The sequence below is a fragment of the Delphinus delphis genome, chromosome 11, assembly GCF_949987515.2.
Source record: "Delphinus delphis chromosome 11, mDelDel1.2, whole genome shotgun sequence".
Lineage (NCBI taxonomy): Eukaryota > Metazoa > Chordata > Mammalia > Artiodactyla > Delphinidae > Delphinus > Delphinus delphis.
This window is the reverse complement of record NC_082693.1, coordinates 65,099,003-65,120,459: the sequence shown is the minus strand read 5'-3', so window position 1 is coordinate 65,120,459 and position 21,457 is coordinate 65,099,003. Positions and strand designations below refer to the sequence as shown.

The window sequence follows — 21,457 nt, the reverse complement described above, 5'->3', positions numbered from 1 at the left end:
AGACAAGTTTTGGTGAGGATGTGGGGAATTGGAACTCTCGTGATTGCTGGTGGGAATGTAAAATGGGGCAACCACTTTGGGAAATATTTCTTCAAAATGTTAAACATAGAATTATCATATGATCCAGCAATTCTTCTCCTAGGAGAAGAATTCTTCTCCTAGGAATCTCCTAGGAGTTCCACAAGAACTGTAAATGTATGTCCACACAAAGGCTTGTACACAAATGTTCACAGGTACATTATTCACAGTAGTCAAAAGGTGGAAACAATTGAAATGTCTATTAACTGATGAATATATAAATTACATGTAGAATATTCACATGGTAAAACACTATTCAGCAATAAAAGATATGAAATACTGATAATATGCCACAACATGAATGACTCTCAGAAACATTATGTTCAGTGAATAAAGCCAATCACAAGACTATTCTGTGATTCCATTTATGTCAAAGGTACATAATATGCAAATCTGTATTGAAAGAAAGTAGATTAGTGGCTGCCTCGGGCTGGGGGTGGGGGTCTGCTCTTAGGGGACTGCTAATGGGTATGAGGTTTCTGTTAGGGGTAATGAGAATATTCTCAAATTAGATTACATCGATAGTTGCACAACTCTTTAAGTATTCTAAACACCGTTGACATTTACACTTGAAATGGTTGAACTTTATGGTATGTAAATTAGATCTCGATAAAGCTATTTAAAATAAGCATTGATTTTTCCTTTAATTCTCTCATTTGCCCTTTATGTTAAAGTGCCACAATTTATTTTAAAGGTAGACCAAGATAATAATGATTTGGAACAAAGTTGTATATTCTTTTTCTAAGGTATACACCACAGGTTTAAGATGACCTTTCCACTCTGAAATTATGAAAACATATATTAAGCTCAGCACAAAATATATTTAAGGTGATTTGAACAGATGAAATATTACACATTTTTAAACATATAATGTCAATAAGCACTTCAGAGAAAAATTGACTGTTCAAAAATTTTCCATGGGTAGTACTAAATTCCAAAGTAGCATAAAGACTATGCAGTACACATCTGTTACTTAAAGGAATTGAAGAGGTTAACATTTTGAAAGTGTTTTATTTTCGTTGTCTGATTACTGTTTATATTTACTTAAATTTCTCTTACCTTGAGCCCATTAAAAAATTTGCAACTTTTAGACAAGATTTTAATGGACTTCAGGTGCACAGATTTGGAATAATCATTTTTCTAATTAGAAAATTAACATCATTCAGTTGCACTGAACAAATATTTGTAGAATTTATACACGTGTGTGTGTGTGTGTGTACTGTTGTATGTATATTCATATAGCTATACATACACACACTACATTCTTGTTACTTGTCAATACCATCCAGCATGTGTTATTCTATCGTTTTGATTTTTATGTTCTGATTAAAAGTAATATGGCAAAGGGTAGATGAAATGACCTCGGAATTCAAAGTTCTGCATTTTAATTCAAATCAACTTCGTATAATTACCTAAGTCTCAGTTTCTCCAAAGTTCTTAAGGACTCAAATCTTAAATGTAATTTTTCAATGACAAAAAAAATTTTTCACTGCAAAAATGTATTTTCTAATGACTTTTGTAGTTTCTAAAAATTGCCATTTTTTAGTTGACTAGAGGAAATTCTCAATGTGAGGAGGCAGAAATTCTATTAAAGCTTAAGGTTGCCTCATTACTTGTAAGTGGTGTACAGAGTTCGAAGATATTTGCTGTTATTACAGAAATCCTGTAATATCATACCTCAGTTATCCCAAATTTGGACATAATTGATTGGCAGTTCGCTCTAGCCTTTCTCCCTAAACCAGTTCTCAATTGCTGTCTAATGAATATAAATAGGCTTTTCCCAGTTCAATGTACAGATAATGGTATCTTATATAAATGTCACTATGAATGTTTTTGGGTTTTGTGTTCATAAAAACTGTCTAAAATGTTGGTTTTTTATTAGCTTCACAATAATACTGCTCTGCATTGTATGTGGTATTGCATGCCCCAACGGAGGGGTTTAACTTTGGAAAGGCAGTTCCCTTCCACTAAGAGCAATTGCTAGGCATGTTCTCAGCTCTGATCCCTCCACAAGCAAGCAGTCCCAGCAGCTAGGGGAATCAAGACTCTGAAGGAGCAACTGATCAACTGACCTTTGATCCTTTCCAACACTCTTACACCTTTCACTAGATAAGAAAAAGTTTGGCACTTGCAATACAAAAGTTCAGTCATATTTTCAAAGTACTAATTCTGCAAATCCAACTGGTATCTTAAGATGCTATCTTAAGACTGACTCTATCTTTCTCTGCCCTTTTAATTTTGATTTGTCCAACTGTTTCTCCACGTGTTAGGCAACTGGACTTACCAATACCTCTTGCCATTTGTTTGCTTTCCCATTCTCTCTATTTTATCTTTCTCACTGCTTTTTTGATGCTTTCTATACTCCTTTTATCCTACAGTCAGTTTTGTCTAATAGGACATTTGCATTTCAAAATATCATGAGTTATGCAAAATTTCAAAATAAAAATCACAGGGCTTATGGGGGAAAGGGGTTTGCAGTACAACACTAAAACCTTTATCAATGACTTTTAAAATAAATAGAATACTATTTCTAAATACTATTTCTAGTATTTCTAATACTAAAAATAGTAGCACAGTTTTACACATGTTAAATGGTTAAGGATTGCATAACTGCTGTGATAAATTTAACTCTTTACTTTGAAAAAGATCTGAAGTTTGCTGATCACAGTGGATGTCAGAAGGGTTATAGCTGTGATCTGTTGTGAAGTGTTGGAAGGAGGAGTATCTAAAATCAGACAGGTGTAACACAGATATGGATGGGCTGACTCAAAGCGCTTGATGAAGTGTGAGGTTGGTGTTAGATGTTTGAGGAAAGTGCATGTGTACATTTTGTATATTCCTACACTGATTGATTCAGCTAGGTCTGGTTTTCTGTGTTCAGCCAGTGATTATCAGGAATGAGATTGTACATAAGAAAACACAAAAGTTACATTATGTTCAAATTCTTTTTTTTTTTTCAAATTGTTTCTTAATGTATCTGTCATGCTAGAATGAATTCATATTTTCCAAACAAGCATTCTAACAGAATTGATAGTACTTTTTTTTTCTTTTTCTCCATACTTTCCTATTTCTAGTTTATTGTGATCTTTTTCTCTTAGCACTTATTTCTCCCCAGTTCCTGCACTGTCTTCACCACAAAATTTCTCCAGTGCAGGTAGGCTGTAGGTCATCCTTCTGAAGACATGAGTTACCCTGGTTTCCAGGCAGCCCCTTCAAAAAGAGGAAAAATCAATCTCAAAGTATTTAAACTCTTCAGCCTCTTTCCTGTGGATTGTGTGCACTCATTACTTTTATGTTGATAGCAATATAGAAAGCAAGACTTTTCTATGCTATACCTTTGTTCCAGCTAGGTCAGATTCACAGCAGGAATAACTTTCTTTAAAAGAAAAGTGTAAGTTTTCTTTTACTGAGAGTCATGGAAAATAAGACTTGCAAATTCACAAAGGATCTTGAATAAAAATAGAAAATATTACATAGTTTCTGTGCCCTTATTTATTATTTAATAATAACATGCTGTGTTACATAAATATTTATAATAAATTTTATATGTAATTGATTAAAAATAGCTGCCACTTATTGAATGTTTATGCTATATCCATGTTTTGTGCTAAACTGTGTATAATGTAGCATATATAATAGTTTCCAGTTCAAATGCATCTATTAACCTATTTGAAAATTACTGATCTACTTTTATATTTTAATGTCAATTAAGAGTTTTCTCAGAAACTTAGTTTTCCTCCAAAGCTAGTTCTGTTAGAGTTCTTATTTCTCAGTATGAAATCTTTATCAGTCTCATATCTTTAAGTTCATGAATTTTAAATTAATGATGAAGAAAACTCTAAGTGCAGTTTCTTTCTCTTTTCCTGCAGCGTTTGTCCAATGGTTCTATAGATTCAACTGATGAAACAAGTCAAATAGTTGAACTACAAGAATTGCTTGAAAAACAAAACTATGAAATGGCCCAAATGAAAGAACGTTTAGCAGCCCTTTCTTCCCGAGTGGGAGAGGTGGAACAGGAAGCAGAGACAGCAAGAAAGGATCTCATTAAAACAGAAGAAATGAACACTAAGTATCAAAGGGACATTAGGGAGGTAAGTGATTCGCAACACTTTCAGTCTTTGCTTCCTGAATGCTGTCTCTGAGATGCTTTTTCCATAATTTCCCCTAATGGCATATACTCTTTACCTTTTCTCAAAAGACCGTAAATCAGTATGCATTATATTAGTTATGAAACTTGTTCACTAAGGCAAAAATAGTTTACTTCATCACCCCTTTATTTTTACTTTTTTATTTTTTTTCTGCTTTACAACAAAATGAATCAGTTATGTATATACATATGTTCCCATATCTCTTCCATCTTGCGTCTCCCTCCCTCCCACCCTCCCTATCCCACCCCATAAATATGTATGGAAAGAAAATGTTGGTATCAAATCTCAGAAGTAATAAAAACTACAGGTTTTTAAATGAATTTTTAAATGTTTTAAGCTGTTAATTTTAAATAACCCTAGATTCGGGTACGAATAATGAATTGCTATACTCTTAGCAGATGGGAATACTCAAAGACATTACTTTAAAAATATCCCTCTTATTTTGGTTTTCTATCTGTGAATGTGAAAGTACATGTGTGAAAGTGGGAACCTTTCTTTCTCTATATGTTCAGTTCTTACTAAACTTAACATCACTTCATCTATTTGAAAAAGTGGTTACTTTAAAGTTACGACAAAAATTACAAGGAGATGTCTTATTTGTGATATTGCCAAATCATCGTACCAGCTGAGGTGAAAAGTTTAGAATCTTTTCACTGTTATCACTCTATTTAATTAAAAAGAAAATTATCTATATTTATGAAAATTTTATTTTGTGACTTTTCACCTTTTCCATTTTTACATGTTCTTTTAAATCATATTTTTATTTTTTTATCTTTTGTACATCATTAACTAGCTGTTATTGGAGTTGACTCTATGTATCCAATTCTTTTCTTCCAATTCTCCTTTGAGCCCATTTTATCATACTTTTGCCTCCACGGTCCCATCAAAACTGTTCTTATCCAGTTTGACTTCCATGTTGCTGAATCCAGGAGACACTTCTCAGTCCTTGGAAGCACTTGATCTAATTACCACTTCCTGGTGTATTTCTTCACTTGGCTAATAGTACACTACACTGTTCCTGATTTTCCTTCATTTGTACTTGCTACCCCCATCTCAGCCTCCTTTACTGGCTCTACTTCTCATCCCCAACCGTGGAATGCCTTTCCTCCTCAATTTACCTTAACTCCCCTGGTAAATTCATGCCGTTTCATGGCTCCAAAAACTACTCGTGGTCTTATGATTCCCACTTTATATCTCCACATTATCCATCTCTCCTGATTTCCAGATGCCTGTATCTAGATCTCTGACGGGTATCTCAAAATTAACATTCTCAAGACTGTTTTCCTGATATTCCCCCCAAGAAGCCAGACTTACTTGCAGTCTTACATATCTCAGCTGATGGCAACTCCATTATTGGTGCTTAGATCATAAACCTTGGAACTGTCCTTGGTACCTCTCTTTCACTCACACACTGCATTTGCTTCATCCATAAATCTTATTACTTCCAACTTCAAAATATATCCGTCCTGTGACCTCTTCACACACTCTTCATGGCTCTGCCTTATTTCACACAACCACCATCTCTCATTGGATTATTCTAATAGTCTGTACTCAACACAGCAGCCTGAGTGACCTCTTGCAGTGTAAGTCAGCTCAAGTCACTTTCTCCTTAAAACTCTTCAATCGCTACCTATTCTACTTACAGTAAAATCAAAGTCCTTGCAGTGGTCAACAACCCTGTACAATCTCTACTCCCACCCTCTGACCTCTGGGAACTCACCTACTACTCTTTCACTTTAATCCACTCAGTTCAGTTACTGTGGCCTCTTAAGCAAGCCAGATCTATTCTGTTGCATTTTCTTTTCCTTCTGCCTTTTACTCAAATGTCTTAGTGAAGTGTTCCCTAACCGTGGTATTTACACATACACACTCTCCTTCTTCTTTCATTTTTTAAAAATCTCACAGAATTACTGCCATCTGACACAGTATGTACTTTGCTGATTTACTTGTTTGTCATATGCTTTCCTCTCCACTGTATATAAAGATTCATAAGAGCTGGGTTTTTTTGTTTTGTCTAGTTTTGTTCATTGCTCTATTTTAATCACATACACAACTACTGAGTATATACTAGGCACTCAAAAGCTCTTGTTGAAAGGATGGATATTTATGGGTGTTAGGTGTAAACATCAAAAGGCATGGATGAAATCAGACTATGTCCCCAAACAATGCCTACTATCTCAGAGTAAGATAATCCATGAAGTGGTTCTGTCACCGCACAGATAATGATACACCTTTTTATGAGTTAACAGTTCGGGAATGCATCTCTCATCTTCACTCCTCCCACAACCCAAACTCAGAGAATTTATAAAGTACATGCAGTTTAACCCCTCTTCTATATTACTGTTAAGGAACACTAAGATTTTTGACTAGTAAACCACCAGGGCCATTTCTTGAGCTTTTGCTCATTTCCTATTTCTTCATTCTGTTTAGCTGTTTTTAGCTGTTTTTCTTTCACTTAACACTCACCTATTCTATTAATGCTTGTTTAATCCAGTGTCATTTGCAGATAGAGCCCAGTATCTCCAGCTCTCCCTTTCTTATGACCTAAGTAAAAATAACCCTTTGATTCTAATAGTCTTTGGATGTAGGTGACAAAAAACTAAGTCAGATTTAAAATGTCAATCATCTATCTGATGCCAAATTTTTTTTCATAATTAGGAATACCTTCTCATAGGTAAGGTGTTCTGCTTTCACCAGGAATTCTTTGTTTTTTTCAATTTATTTATTTATTTGTTTTTATTTTTGGCTGTGTTGGGTCTTCATTGCTGTGTGCAGGCTTTCTCTAGTTGCGGTGAGCAGGGGCTACTCTTCGTTGTGGTGCGTGGGCTTCTCATTACGGTGGCTTCTCTCATTGTGGAGCACAGGCTCTAGGCACGCGGGCTTCAGTAGTTGTGGCATGCAAGCCTCAGTAGTTGTGGCTCGTGGGCTTTAGAGCACAGGCTCAGTAGTTGTGGCGTACGAGCTTAGTTGCTCCACAGCATGTGCGATGAGCTCTATGAGTTCTGGGTAGTTATATCTTAGAAGAGTTTCACAAGAAAGGAGTATTTCTCATCACTCACCTTTGAGGGGGCTTGCAAACACAAATGTCTTCAAAGCCAGGTAAACAATATAAATGTGTGAAGTGCCAGGTGTAACAGTAGGAAGTGATAGGGTTAATGAGACCTGAACAAGGAGCCTATACTCAGTCTGCCTTTCTAGGTGCATCACGTGTGTGTGTGTGTGTGTGTGTGTGTGTGTGTGTGTGTGTGTGTGTGTGTGTATTAAGCACACTGTGAAGACCAAATAAAATATTTCCCATAAGATTCAGGATGCAAGCCGTGGGAGCCTGGTTTATATTTAATTTCTTTAATTCCTTCTGTCCTTTAGGGAAGGTACTTGTAATTGTGCCATTTTTCTCAGGTGATGTAAAGTAACTTGTCCAAGGCCTAACCACTATTCTCCCCAACACACTACCTTCCCCACCCCCCAGCACCAGGAAGAATAGAGGACTACCCCAGCTTCAAAATCTGTGCTTCTTCCACTATGAGCAGCTTCCAAAATCAACAAGATGCAATCATTTACTCAGTGATAGCAACTATCATAAAAAATGCAGCTGCACTATAACTGCTTCCTAAATAATCAATCTTTTGATCTTTTCAATAAGCAAGAAAATGTGAAAATCACATACTTTAAAAAGGTATCACATAACACTGAAAACTCCATACTTCGCTTTTATGTATTCTTGAGCTGTGGTCACAACAAAGTCTACTAGATTGCATGATTTTAAGTAGAAAAGACAAACAAGGTGATTCTCCTTGCTACCCCTATAGCACTGCTAACCCAGTATGATTTATATATGATATAAGCAATAACTATTTGTTGAATTAATTAGGAAAAAGAATAGAGAATAGGAAAAAACTGACCACATAATTAAAAACTGAAATGCATTTTGCTGTGCATGTGCATAGTCTAATATATCTGAAACAAATTGTGTAAATATATTTCATTCATGGTTTTAGAATATATTTTTGCAATTATTCTTTGTCAAGAAATAAATCTATTCAAAGTTTACTTTTCTTTTTTTTCTTTTTAAGCCAGGGTGATGATTACATCTGTTTAATGTCTTGTATATTTACAAAGTTTACTTTTGTTTGAAGTTTTGTCTTAAGCGCTCCTTAAATTGACTGTCACTTCTTGGAGTAAGGGTTAAAGCTTGGCACAGTACCCAGACTACAAAATATAGTCAGTCTCATATGGAGGCTTAGTTTACCTCTCCACTCTTTTTTTTTTTTTTTTTAATTGGGGTATAGTTGCTTTACAATGGTGTGTTAGTTTCTGCTGTACAACGAAGTGAATCAGCTATATGTATACATATATTCCTCTCCCTCTTGGACCTCCCCCCCATCCCATCCCTCTAGGTAACCACAGGGCACTGAGCTGAGCTCCCTGTGCTATATGGCAGGTTCCCACCAGCTGTCTGTTTTACACATGGTAGGGTATATATATCAATCCCAATCTCCCAATTCATCCGACCCCCCTTTCCCCCTGCCCCATGTCCACACGTCTGTTCTCCACGTCTGCATCTCTATTCCTGCCCTGCAAATAGGTTCATCTGTAACATTTTTCTAGATTCCACATATATGCGTTAATATACGATATTTGTTCCACTCTAATCAAGAAGGCTACTAATTGGGTATTTGGATACTAATATCTCATTAAATATATTGATATTCAAAGAGTTAGAATTTTCTGTGAAGTATTTCAGTTATATTTTGTTTTGTGAATACAGCTTATCACTCCAACTTCTTATTAAGAGCTCTTTGAATGTTCACTATGTGATTATATGAGTGAATACATATCAATTTTGTCTTTTCTGTTATCTGAAACATGGAGTTATATTTTTCACTTTACTAGCTCTAGGTTACTATAGAATTATATTTATTTGATATAATAAAATACAGTTTTAACATAAACTTCAAGTTAAGAGAAAATTAATCCTTTATACAGTTTTTCAACTTTTTTTAGGCAGCAGTTTTCAGGAACTAGAAAAAGCTTTCTTTTTTAAAATTTCCAAGTAACACACAGCGAAAAGATACTTCTCCAACATGTAAATTCAAAATTTATTCTTGGCAACACAGCCTGCAGTTATAAATTGAATCTCCCATATGAATCACTGAATTAAAAATGAAATACCAAAGTCACATCCAATGACTCCTATATGTAATATACGCCATTGTCAGATCAGCTAATTATAGGCATAATAGTAAGAAAAAGATAATACATAAATAATAATAAAAAGCTATTATTTATTTAGTGTGTATTGTACATGGTAATAAAAAAGAATAATAATAAAAAAGCTAGAATTTACTGAGTGTATATTGTACATAAGACATCATGCAAAGCACTTAAAATATATCACAACAATGTCATGTATTAACATCCCAACCAAAAACCGAAATAAATATATATAAGAAAAAAGAAAGCACATGAAGTTTAGAAAAGCTAAGCAGTGTTTACCCATAACAGGGTTAATAAGTATCGAAAACTAGAATTTAAAGCAAGTATGTACTACTTCGTGCTTATGTTCTAAAGAAACACGTGTATGCCTTTAACTGAATTTATGGCTATTATAATTTTGTAAGATGTTTATATATGTAGGCTAAATTTAGAATTTTTTCTTGGGCTACAAAATTGACATAACATTCCTAGAGTTCTGTGTGAAAATGAAATTAACAATACAGAATTAATCATTGTAAGCAGCACTTTGAAGGAATAGTCTAAGATTGAAAACTACCCTCATTGGACTAAAAAATACAGGCAACAGAAAAAGTCAAAATCTTAAGCAAAAGCTTTTTAAATAGTAGCTTTTGTTTGGATGACTAAAATCTAGGAATGCATATATAATGTTGAAAAAAATTAGTTTGGATAATTTTTGCCAAATTGATGGATTAATTTTTGCATACATTTGAACATTAATATTAACATAATTAACCAAGTAGTCTTTAGTTTGGTCTTGAAGTTCAGCAAGACTAAGGTAGTCAAAAAGGCAACAAAATCTCATTCCAGATAGAAATGTTGCACAGTGTGTTAGTTTCCTAGGGCTGCCATAACAAATTACAATAAAAGGGATGGCTTAAAACAACAGTAATTTATTCTCTCATAGTTCTGTAGACTATAAGTCCAAAATCAAGGTATCAACAGAGCCATACAGTATTCCCTCTGAAGGCTCTGGTGAAGTATTCTTCCTTGCGTCCTCTAGCTTCTGGTGGTTGCTAGCAATTCTTGGTGTTCTTGGCTGGTGGCAGTATAAAGACAATCTCTGTCTCCTTTTTCACATTGCACTTTTCTCTGTATATCTTCGTCCCCAAATCTTCCTTTCCCTATAAGAACACCAGTCACTGGATTTAAGGCCCACCCTATCCTGTATGATCTCATCTTAACTTGATTACATCTATAAAACCTTATTTACAAAGGATATCACGTTCCCAAGTCCTAAGTGAACATGAATTTTTCACTATTCCTCTCAGTACATAGAGATATTGTACATAAAGAAAGTGTCAGGAAATTAAGCTATGTGTTTGCAAGGCTTTGTAGCTCAGATTTCACATTGAAGATGGAGGGGAACATACAAAGGTATTGTCAAGAAGCAAGTTGGTCAGCAGGTTGGGAATAAGTAAGCAGGAAAAAAGACTAATGGCAAGATGACAGATTAGGCTATTAAGTGGGAGTTAGGGTAGAGGAGTTTTCAAGGATGATCCTAAATTTCTGTGCAGCACGGTGTCATTCCCTAGTCAAGTAATACTAGGTAGGGGGAGGCAGGGAGACTAAGGACAACATGATGAGTTTCTTTATAGAATATGACTTTTTAATTAATTTTAATTTTTTTATATACACATAATTTTCAAAGTCAAATACTATCAAGAGAGTACAAATCTAAACACACATGTGCACAAAACACATACATATAGAAAAAGCCACCACTTACCTCCCATCTCACTTCCCTGAAATTCTTTTTTTTCCCCCCCACTGTGTCCAAATTTCTTTTTTTTTTTTAACATCTTTATTGGAGTATAATTGCTTTACAATGGTGTGTTAGTTTCTGCTTTATAACAAAGTGAATCAGTTATACGTATACATATGTTCCCATATATCTTCCCTCTTGCGTCTCCCTCCCTCCCTCCCATCCTCCCTATCCCACCCCTCCAGGCGGTCACAAAGCACCGAGCTGATCTCCCTGTGCTATGAGGCTGCTTCCCACTAGCTATCTATTTTATGTTTGGTAGTGTATATATGTCCATGCCACTCTCTCGCTTTGTCACAGCTTACCATTCCCCCTCCCCATATCCTCAAGTCCATTCTCTAGTAGGTCTGTGCCTTTATTCCTGTCTTACCCCTAGATTCTTCATGACCTTTTTTATTTTTTCTTAGATTCCATATATATGTGTTAGCATACGGTATTTGTTTTTCTCTTTCTGACTTACTTCACTCTGTGTGACAGGCTCTAGGTCCAACCACCTCACTACAAATAACTCAATTTCGTTTCTATTTATGGCTGAGTAATATTCCATTGTATATATGTGCCACATCTTCTTTATCCATTCATCTGCTAATGGACACATAGGTTGCTTCCATGTCCTGGCTATTGTAAATAGAGTTGCAGTGAACATTTTGGTACATGACTCTTTTTGAATTATGGTTTTCTCAGGGTATATGCCCAGTGGTGGGATTGCTGGGTCGTATGGTAATTCTATTTTTAGTTTTTTAAGGAACCTCCATACTGTTCTCCATAGTGGCTGTATCAATTTACATTCTCACCAGCAGTGCAAGAGTGTTCCCTTTTCTCCACACCCTCTCCAGCATTTATTGTTTCTAGATTTTTTGATGATGGCCATTCTGACTGGTGTGAGATGATATCTCATTGTAGTTTTGATTTGCATTTCGCTAATGATTAATGATGTTGAGCATTCTTTCATGTGTTTGTTGGCAATCTGTATATCTTCTTTGGAGAAATGTCTATTTAGGTCTTCTGCCCATTTTTGGATTGGGTTGTTTGTTTTTTTTGTTATTGAGCTACATGAGCTACTTGTAAATATCAGAGAGTAATCCTTTGTCAGTTGCTTCATTTGCAAATATTTTCTCCCATTCTGAGGGATGTCTTTTGGTCTTGTTTATGGTCTCCTTTGCTGTGCAAAAGCTTTTAAGTTTCTTAGGTCCCATTTGTTTATTTTTGTGTCTATTTCCATTTCTCTAGGAGGTGGGTCAAAAAGGATCTTGCTGTGATTTATGTCATAGAGTGTTCTGCCTATGTTTTCCTCTAAGAGTTTGATAGTTTCTGGCCTTACATTTAGGTCTTTAATCCATTTTGAGTTTATTTTTGTGTATGGTGTTAAGGAGTGTTCTAATTTCATACTTTTACATGTACCTGTCCAGTTTTCCCAACACCACTTACTGAAGAGGCTGTCTTTTCTCCACTGTATATTCTTGCCTCCTTTATCAAAAATAAGGTGACCATTTGTGCGTGGGTTTATCTCTGGGCTTTCTATCCTGTTCCGTTGATCTATATTTCTGTTTTTGTGCCAGTATCATACTGTCTTGATTACTGTAGCTTTGTAGTATAGTCTGAAGTCAGGGAGCCTGATTCCTCCAGCTCCATTTTTCATTCTCAATATTGCTTTGGCTATTCGGGGTCTTTTGTGTTTCCATACAAATTGCAAAAATTTTTGTTCTAGTTCTGTGAAAAATGCCACTGGTAGTTTGATAGGGATTGCATTGAATCTGTAGATTGCTTTGGGTAGTAGATTCATTTTCACAATGTTCATTTTTCCAATCCAAGAACATGGTATATCTCTCCATCTATTTGTATCATCTTTAATTTTTTTCATCAGTATCTTATAATTTTCTGCATACAGGTCTTTTGTCTCCTTAGGTAGGTTTATTCCTAGATATTTTATTCTTTTTGTTGCAATGGTAAATGGGAGTGTTTTCTTAATTTCACTTTCAGATTTTTCATCATTAGTATATAGGAATGCCAGAGATTTCTGTGCATTAATTTTCTATCCTGCTACTTGACCAAATTCATTGATTAGCTCTAGCAGTTTTCTGGTAGCGTCTTTAGAATTCTTTATGTATAGTATCATGTCATCTGCAAACAGTGACAGCTTTAGCTCTTCTTTTCCGATTTGCATTCCTTTTATTTCTTTTTCTTCTCTGATTGCTGTGGCTAAAACTTCCAAAACTATGTTGAATAAGAGTGGTGAGAGTGGGCAACCTTGGCTTGTTCCTGATCTTAGTGGAAATGGTTTCAGTTTTTCACCATTGAGGACAATGTTGGCTGTGGGTTTGTCATATATGGCCTTTATTATGTTGAGGAAAGTTCCCTCTATGCCTACTTTCTGCAGGTTTTTTTTATCATAAATGGGTGTTGAATTTAGTCAAAAGCTTTCTCTGCATCGATTGAGATGATCATATGGTTTTTCTCCTTCAATTGGTTAATATGGTGAATCACGTTGATTAATTTGCGTATAATGAAGAATCCTTGCATTCCTGGAAAAAAAACCCACTTGATCATGTTGTATGATCCTTTTAATGTGCTGTTGGATTCTGTTTGCTAGTATTTTGTTGAGGATTTTTGCATCTATATTCATCAGTGATATTGGCCTGCAGTTTTCTTTCTTTGTGACATCTTTGTCTGGTTTTGATATCAGGGTGATTGTGGCCTCATAGAATGAGTTTGGGAGTGTTCCTCTCTCTGCTATATTTTGGAAGAGTTTGAGAAGGATAGGTGTTAGCTCTTCTCTACACGTTTGATAGAATTCGCCTGTGAAGCCAACTGGTCCTGGGCTTTTGTTTGTTGGAAGATTTTTAATCACAGTTTCAATTTCAGTGCTTGTGATGGGTCTGTTCATATTTTCTGTTTCTTCTTTGTTTAGTCTCGGCAGGTTGTGCATTTCTGAGAATTTGTCCATTTCTTCCAGGTTGTCCATTTTATTGGCATAGAGTTGCTTGTAGTAATCTCTCATGATCCTTTGTATTTCTGCAGTGTCAGTTGTTACTTCTGCTTTTTCATTTTTAATTCTATTGATTTTTTTTTTTTTTTTTTTTTGCGGTACGCGGGCCTCTCACTGCTCTCACTGTTGTGGCCTCTCCCATTGTGGAGCACAGGCTCCGTACATGCAGGCTCAGCAGCCATGGCGCACACACCCAGCCGCTCCGCAGCATGTGGGATCTTCCCGGACTGGGGCACGAACCTGTGTCCCCTGCATCGGCAGATGGACTCTCAACCACTGCGCCACCAGGGAAGCCCCTAATTCTATTGATTTGAGTCTTCTCCCTTTTTTTCTTGATGAGTCTGGCTAATGGTTTGTCCATTTTGTTTATCTTCTCAAAGAACCAGCTTTTAGTTTTACTGATCTTTGCTATTGTTTCCTTAATTTCTTTTTCATTTATTTCTGATCTGATATTTATGATTTCTTTCCTTCTGCTAACTTTGGTGGTTTTTTGTTCTTCTTTCTCTAATTGCTTTAGGTGCAAGGTTTGGTTGTTTATTTGAGATGTTTCCTGTTTCTTAAGGTAGGATTGTATTGCTGTAAAATTCCCTCTTAGAACTGCTTTTGCTGCATCCCATAGGTTTTGGGTCATCGTGTTTTCGTTGTCTTTTGTTTCTAGGAATTTTTTGATTTCCTCTTTGATGTCTTCAGTGATCTCTTGCTTATTAAATAGTGTATTGTTTCACCTCCATGTGTTTGTATTTTTTACAGATCTTTTCCTGTAATTGATATCTAGTCTCACAGCGTTGTGGTCAGAAAAGATACTTGATACGATTTCAATTTTCTTAAATTTACCAAGGCTTGATTTGTGACCCAAGATATTATCTATCCTGGATAATGTTCCATGAGCACTTGAGAAAAATGTGTATTCTCTTGATTTTGGATGGAATGTCCTATAAATATCAATTAAGTCCATCTTGTTTAATGTATCATTTAAAGCTTGTGTTTCCTTATTTATTTTCATTTTGGATGATCTGTCCATTGGTGAAAGTGGGGTGTTAAAGTCCCCTACTATGATTGTGTTACTGTCCATTTCCCCTTTTATGGCTGTTAGTATTTGCCTTATGTAATGAGGTGCTCCTATGTTGGGTGCATAAATATTTACAATTGTTATATCTTCTTGGATCAATCCCTTGATCATTATGTAGTATCCTTCTTTGTCTCTTGTAATAGTCTCTATTTTAAAGTCTATTTTGTCTGATATGAGAATTGCTACTCCAGCTTTCTTTTGATTGCCATTTGCATGGAATATCTTTCTCCATCCCCTCACTTTCAGTCTGTATGTGTTCCTAGGTCTGAAGTGGGTCTCTTGTAGACAGCATACATACGGGTCTTGTTTTTGTATCCATTCAGCCAGTCTGTGTCTTTTGGTGGGAGCATTTAATCCATTTGTATTTAAGGTAATTATCAGTATGTAAATTCCTATTCTCATTTTCTTAATTGTTTTGGGTTTGTTATTGTAGGTCTTTTCCTTCTCTTGTGTTTCTTGCATAGAGAAGTTCCTTTAACATTTGTTGTAAAGCTGGTTTGTTGATGCTGAACTCTCTCAGCTTTTGCTTGTCTGTAAAGGTTTTAATTTCTCCATCAAATCTGAATGAGATCCTTTCTGGGTAGAGTAATCTTTGTTGTAGGTTCTTCTCCTTCATCACTTTAAATATGTCCTGCCACTCCCTTCTGGCTTGCAGAGTTTCTGCTGAAAGATCAGCTGTTAACCTTATGGGGATTCCCTTGTGTGTTATTTGTTGTTTTTCCCTTGCTGATTTAATATGTTTTCTTTGCATTTAATTTTTGATAGTTTGATTAATATGTGTCTTGGCGTGATTCTCCTTGGATTTATCCTGTATGGGACTCTCTCTGCTTCCTGGAGTTGATTAACTATTTCCTTTCCCATATTAGGGAAGTTTTCAACTATAATCTCTTCAAATATTTTCTCAGTCCCTTTCTTTTTCTCTTCTTCTTCTGGGACCCCTATAATTTGAATGTTGGTGCGTTTAATTTGTCCCAGAGGTCTCTGAGACTGTCCTCAGTTCTTTTCATTCTATTTCTTTATTCTGCTCTGCAGTAGTTATTTCCACTATTTTATCTTCCAGGTCACTTATCCGTTCTTCTGCCTCAGTTATTCTGCTATTCATCCCTTCTAGAGAATTTTTAATTTCATTTATTGTGTTGTTCATCATTGCTTGTTTCCTCTTTAGTTCTTCTAGGTCCTTGTTAAATGTTTCTTGCATTTTCTCTCTTCTATTTCCAAGATTTTGGATCATCTTTACTATCATTATTCTGAATTCTTTTTCAGGTAGACTGCCTATTTCCTCTTCATTTGTTAGGTCTGGTGGATGTTTACCTTGCTCCTTCATCTGCTGTGTGTTTCTCGGTCTTCTCATTTTGCCTATCTTACTGTGTTTGGGGTCTCCTTTTCGCAGGCTGCAGGTTCATAGTTCCCGTTGCTTTTGGTGTCTGTCCCCAGTGGCTAAAGTTGGTTCAGTGGCTTGTGTAGGCTTCCTGGTGGAGGGGACTAGTGCGTGTGTTCTGGTGGATGAGGCTGGATCTTGTCTTTCTGGTGGGCAGGTCCATGTCTGGTGGTGTGTTTGGGGGTGTCTGTGGCCTTATTATGATTTTAGGCAGCCTCTCTGCTAATGGATGGGGCTGTGTTCCTGTCTTGCTAGTTGTTTGGCATAGGGTGTCCAGCACTGTAGCTTGCTGGTCGTTGAGTGAAGCTGGGTCTTGGTGTTGAGATGGAGATCTCTGGGAGACTTTCGCCATTTGATATTACGTGGAACTGGGAGGTCTCTTGTGGACCAGTGTGCTGAAGTTGGCTCTCCCACCTCAGAGGCACAGCACTGACTCCTGGCTGGAGCACCAAGAGCCTTTCATCCACATGGCTCAGACTAAAAGGGAGAAAAAAATAGAAAGAAAAAAAGAAAGAAAGAAAGAAAGAGAGAGAGAGATAGAGAGAGGGAGGTAGGGAGGGAGGGAGGAAGGAAGGATGAAAGGGGATAAAATAAAATAAAGTAGGATAAAATAAAGTCATTAAAATAAAAAATAACTATTATGAAAAAAATTTAAAAAGTAAAAAAAAAAAAAAAAAAAAAAAAAGAACAGACAGACAGAATCCCAGGACAAATAGTGAAAGCAAAGCTATACAGACAAAATCTCACACAGAAGCATACAAATACACACTCACAAAAAGAGAAAAAGGGAAGAAAAAAAAAAAATATATATATATATATATATATATATATAGTTGCTCCCAAAGTCCACCTCCTCAATTTGGGATTATTTGTTGTCTATTCAGGTGTTCCACAGATGCAGGGTACATCAAGTTGATTGTGGAAGTTTAATCCGCTGTTCCTGAGGCTGCTGGGAGAAATTTCCCTTTCTCTTCTTTGTTAGCACAGCTCCCGGGGTTCAGGTTTGGATTTGGCCCCGCCTCTGCGTGTAGGTCTCCTGAGGGGTCTGGTCTTCGCTCAGACAGGACGGGGTTAAAGGAGCAGCTGCTTCGGGGGCTCTGGCTCACTCAGGCCGGGGGGGGAGGGAGGGTATGCGGGACGAGCCTGCGGCGGCAGAGGCCAGCGTGACGTTGCACCAGCCTAATGCGTGCCGTGCGTTCTCCCGGGGAAGTTGTCCCTGGATCCTGGGACCCTGGCAGTGGCGGGCTGCACAGGCTCCCAGAAGGGGAGGTGTGGAGAGTCCCTGAAATTCTTAATTTCAACCCTTTTAGCCATTACTTCTGGTATTTTCTCTTATTTAAACTTATCCTATGTCTTGCTGTTATATTATATGAGGATTTTAACTCTCTTCTTTCCCTTCCTTTCTCTTAACACCCATCCTTCCACTATAATCATCTCAAAATCACATTCAGTGTTACCATTATTATGACTATGTAAATAATTCCACAAATGATCCAAGTAGTCATTTTCAATGGTAATATTTCCTTTTGTATGGCTTTCTATTTTTCTAGGATTTTATTAATTACCTGGTAAGTAAATTTGCTTACTTATTTTTAAAGCTATGGTAAGTCTTTCCACCCACTCCAACAGTTTGGTTTCATAATTTCAATTCAGATTATGGACAATGGTCCATAATTTATCAGATAATTTATCATTCTTATTTTTAAGAATGAGAATAAGAATTCTCATTCTTATTTTCTTCGAATCATCTCTGTTTCCTCTGCTCTCCACCTCTGATCTGTACCAAATTTTTTATAAGCCTGTTTCATTCTTCTTGCTATTGTTATGGGATTTACCTCTACTAGCACCTTGAAAATTCAGGAGAAAAAGTGACCAAATCCCTGAATTAGAAAAGGCATAGGGTTTCCCTGGTGGCGCAGTGGTTGAGAGTCTGCCTGCCAATGCCGGGGACACGGGTTCGTGTCCCGGTCCGGGAAGATCCCACATGCCGCGGAGTGGCTGGGCACGTGAGCCATGGCCGCTGAGCCTGCGCGTCTGGAGCCTGTGCTCCTCAACGGGAGAGGCCACAGCAGTGAGAGGTCCGTGTACCGCAAAAAAAAAAAAAAAAGAAAAGAAAAGAAAAGAAAAGGCATAAAACCCAGAATACAGATAATGACTGAACTTTGAGGGAAGGTGGGACACCTGTTCTAAACTAAAAGATAGAGGTTAAGGATTTATGTGGATGTAGTTAAATTTCCAGATGGTGGTTAGGGAAGATCAGGAAGCTGAAGGACTGTCCATTTAAGGGCTTCTATTTCTGTTGGAAAATTAGAATGGAATTTATCTGTTCTGTGCATGTGGCAGGATTGACTCTGGATCTTGTAGGAGAGTAACAAAGAGACTGCATAGGAACAAGTGGTCAAAGAAACCTGGATGGTAATAAATGGAAAACACCACCATCTCCTCAATGTCAGGCTCCTTATGCAAAGGAGCTTCCCAAATTATCAGAAAACCACACCAGGCCCAAGATGCTCACTTCTGCAGCTGATTTTTCCCAATATCTCAAAAAAGTAGGTTATCTACCTACTAATAAATTCCCATGTAAGCTATTAGGAAGATAAAATCATTTCCATGTTATCTATGAATTATATGGTTTAAAATTATTGCTTAATGTAGTTAATATTATATTAATAATATAGTATTTAAAATCATCACTTCATTTGCACCAATAACTGATTTTCCCCTAGAGATTTGTGTTTGTTGAGTTCTATAAATTCTTTTTCATTGGAATATATCATATTCCAATTAAACAAGGGAAATGGTTAAGTTCCAAAGTAAATTCGTCAATTCATTTGTGAGTGTGATTCAAATTTACTTTTTTTTTTCATTTTTGCCTTCTCTTTTAACCACTGAGCTATTCTTACTTATACATGACAATAAGGATACTGATGATATTTATTATCCTTCTTTGAAAAACCCTTTGCAATTTTGAACTATAGCCACCATTTTACCAATTTTATGGTTTGCAACTCTACCCATAATTATACTTATTTCTACTGTGTAATGAACTAATTTTTCTGCCACTTCTTTTCTAAGAATACCAAGTCTACAGTAAGGAGTTTTAAAATGTGCTCCATTGCATTCTCAGATAGAGAAAGCTTTTTGCTAACCCAAGATGGAAGAAGAATTCTGACAAATAAGTTGAGAAAACTCACATGAAATCTTGCATCCCCTTAATGAAAAGAAAGGAATGAATATTTACCTCAAGAAAGCAATAGTTTCTTTTATAGCTCACTATTTAATTTAAATAATAAGACAATATATAAACTAAGAATCTGATTTTTTAAATTATTTTAATTGTAGGCCATGGCACAGAAGGAAGATATGGAAGAAAGAATCACGACCCTTGAGAAGCGTTACCTCAGTGCTCAGAGAGAATCTACCTCCATACATGACATGAATGACAAACTAGAAAATGAGTTAGCAAATAAAGAGGCCATCCTACGGCAGGTTCAGTATCTCTATCTTGGTTTTGTTCTGGTCTGTGTGTTCTCACCATTCTCACAAAACATGGAGTAAATAAAATATGGTATTCTTTGGTAATCAATCATTCTCTAAAATTTATAACAAAGCTAACTAAACAGATGTGATTTTCAGTATGTAATCTAGAAATCTATCTTAATAATAATAAAAATAATGACTAATATTTACTTTGGATCTAGACATGAACCAGAAACTGTGCTAAACAGTTTACATGTATTACCTCACTTAAATCCAACCACCACCTGTAAGTACAATTATTATACTGTAAAGTATAATAATTATTATATAATTATTATACTGAGGAGTAAAGTAAGTACAATTATTATACTGAGGAAACTAAGGTTCAAAGACATGAATCCTCTCCTAAGGTCACACATATGGTAATTGCAGAGTCAATAATGGAAACCTAGGTCTATTCGGCTCTAGAGAAGGAGTGGGCAAACTATGGCCCATGTGCCAAAACTATGGCTCTGTTTTATAAATTAAGGTTTATTGAAACATAGACATACCCATTCATTTAATCATTGTCTATGACTGCTTTTGTGCTACAACAGTAAAATTGAATAGTTGGAACAGAGACTTTATGATACACAAAGCCTAAAATAATTACCATCTGGCCTTCACAGGAAAAGTCTTCCAACTTCATCTCTAGAGCCTGGACTCTCAATCATTATGCTACATTCCCTCTCCTACTCCAGCTAATGTTACGATTTTCAGTATGTTGCTATTATGGTGTATCTGAAGTCTTAGTACTAAGTTGTATTCCATTTGTCCAGGTTAATACTCACTATTAACTTCTTTTCTTTTTGCTGCCGTCAGTAAAAGGTTTTCTTTTTTTCATGTGCTGAATTTATTAAGGATTATGGATAAGTAATATATGAAAACATGAGAACAATAATCTCTTTGCACAGTAGGTATGGTAGTAGTAGCTTATTTTAACTCTAGAAGAGTGGCTTGAAGCCCACAGCCCCTGGTGACTGGTGTTTGCTATCCTAACTGTGACAATTTAAGTGTCTCTTTTTTCGTCCCTATTTCAGATGGAAGAGAAGAATAGACAGTTACAAGAGCGTCTTGAGCTAGCTGAGCAAAAGTTGCAGCAAACTATGAGAAAAGCTGAGACCTTACCTGAAGTAGAGGCTGAACTGGCTCAGAGAATTGCAGCCCTGACAAAGGTACTGCAATAAAACAGTTGGTCAACTTAGATATACTTATAGAAATGACTAGTAATCAAAATGGAATATATGAAGATTTTCTTTAGGCTTTATGAAGATTAAGT

The 21,457-nt window shown here is 36.2% G+C and overlaps 1 protein-coding gene across 1 annotated transcript in view; it reads left to right on the top strand.

Moving 5' to 3' along the window:
• Positions 1-21,457, top strand: part of PPFIA2 (PTPRF interacting protein alpha 2) — a 333,651-nt gene that overhangs the window by 208,212 nt on the left and 103,982 nt on the right. The window contains exons 6-8 of the mRNA XM_060025306.1: positions 3,948-4,169; positions 20,002-20,148; positions 21,219-21,353. Coding sequence (XP_059881289.1) covers positions 3,948-4,169; positions 20,002-20,148; positions 21,219-21,353 — 504 coding nt within the window. The remainder of the gene's footprint in view (positions 1-3,947; positions 4,170-20,001; positions 20,149-21,218; positions 21,354-21,457) is intronic.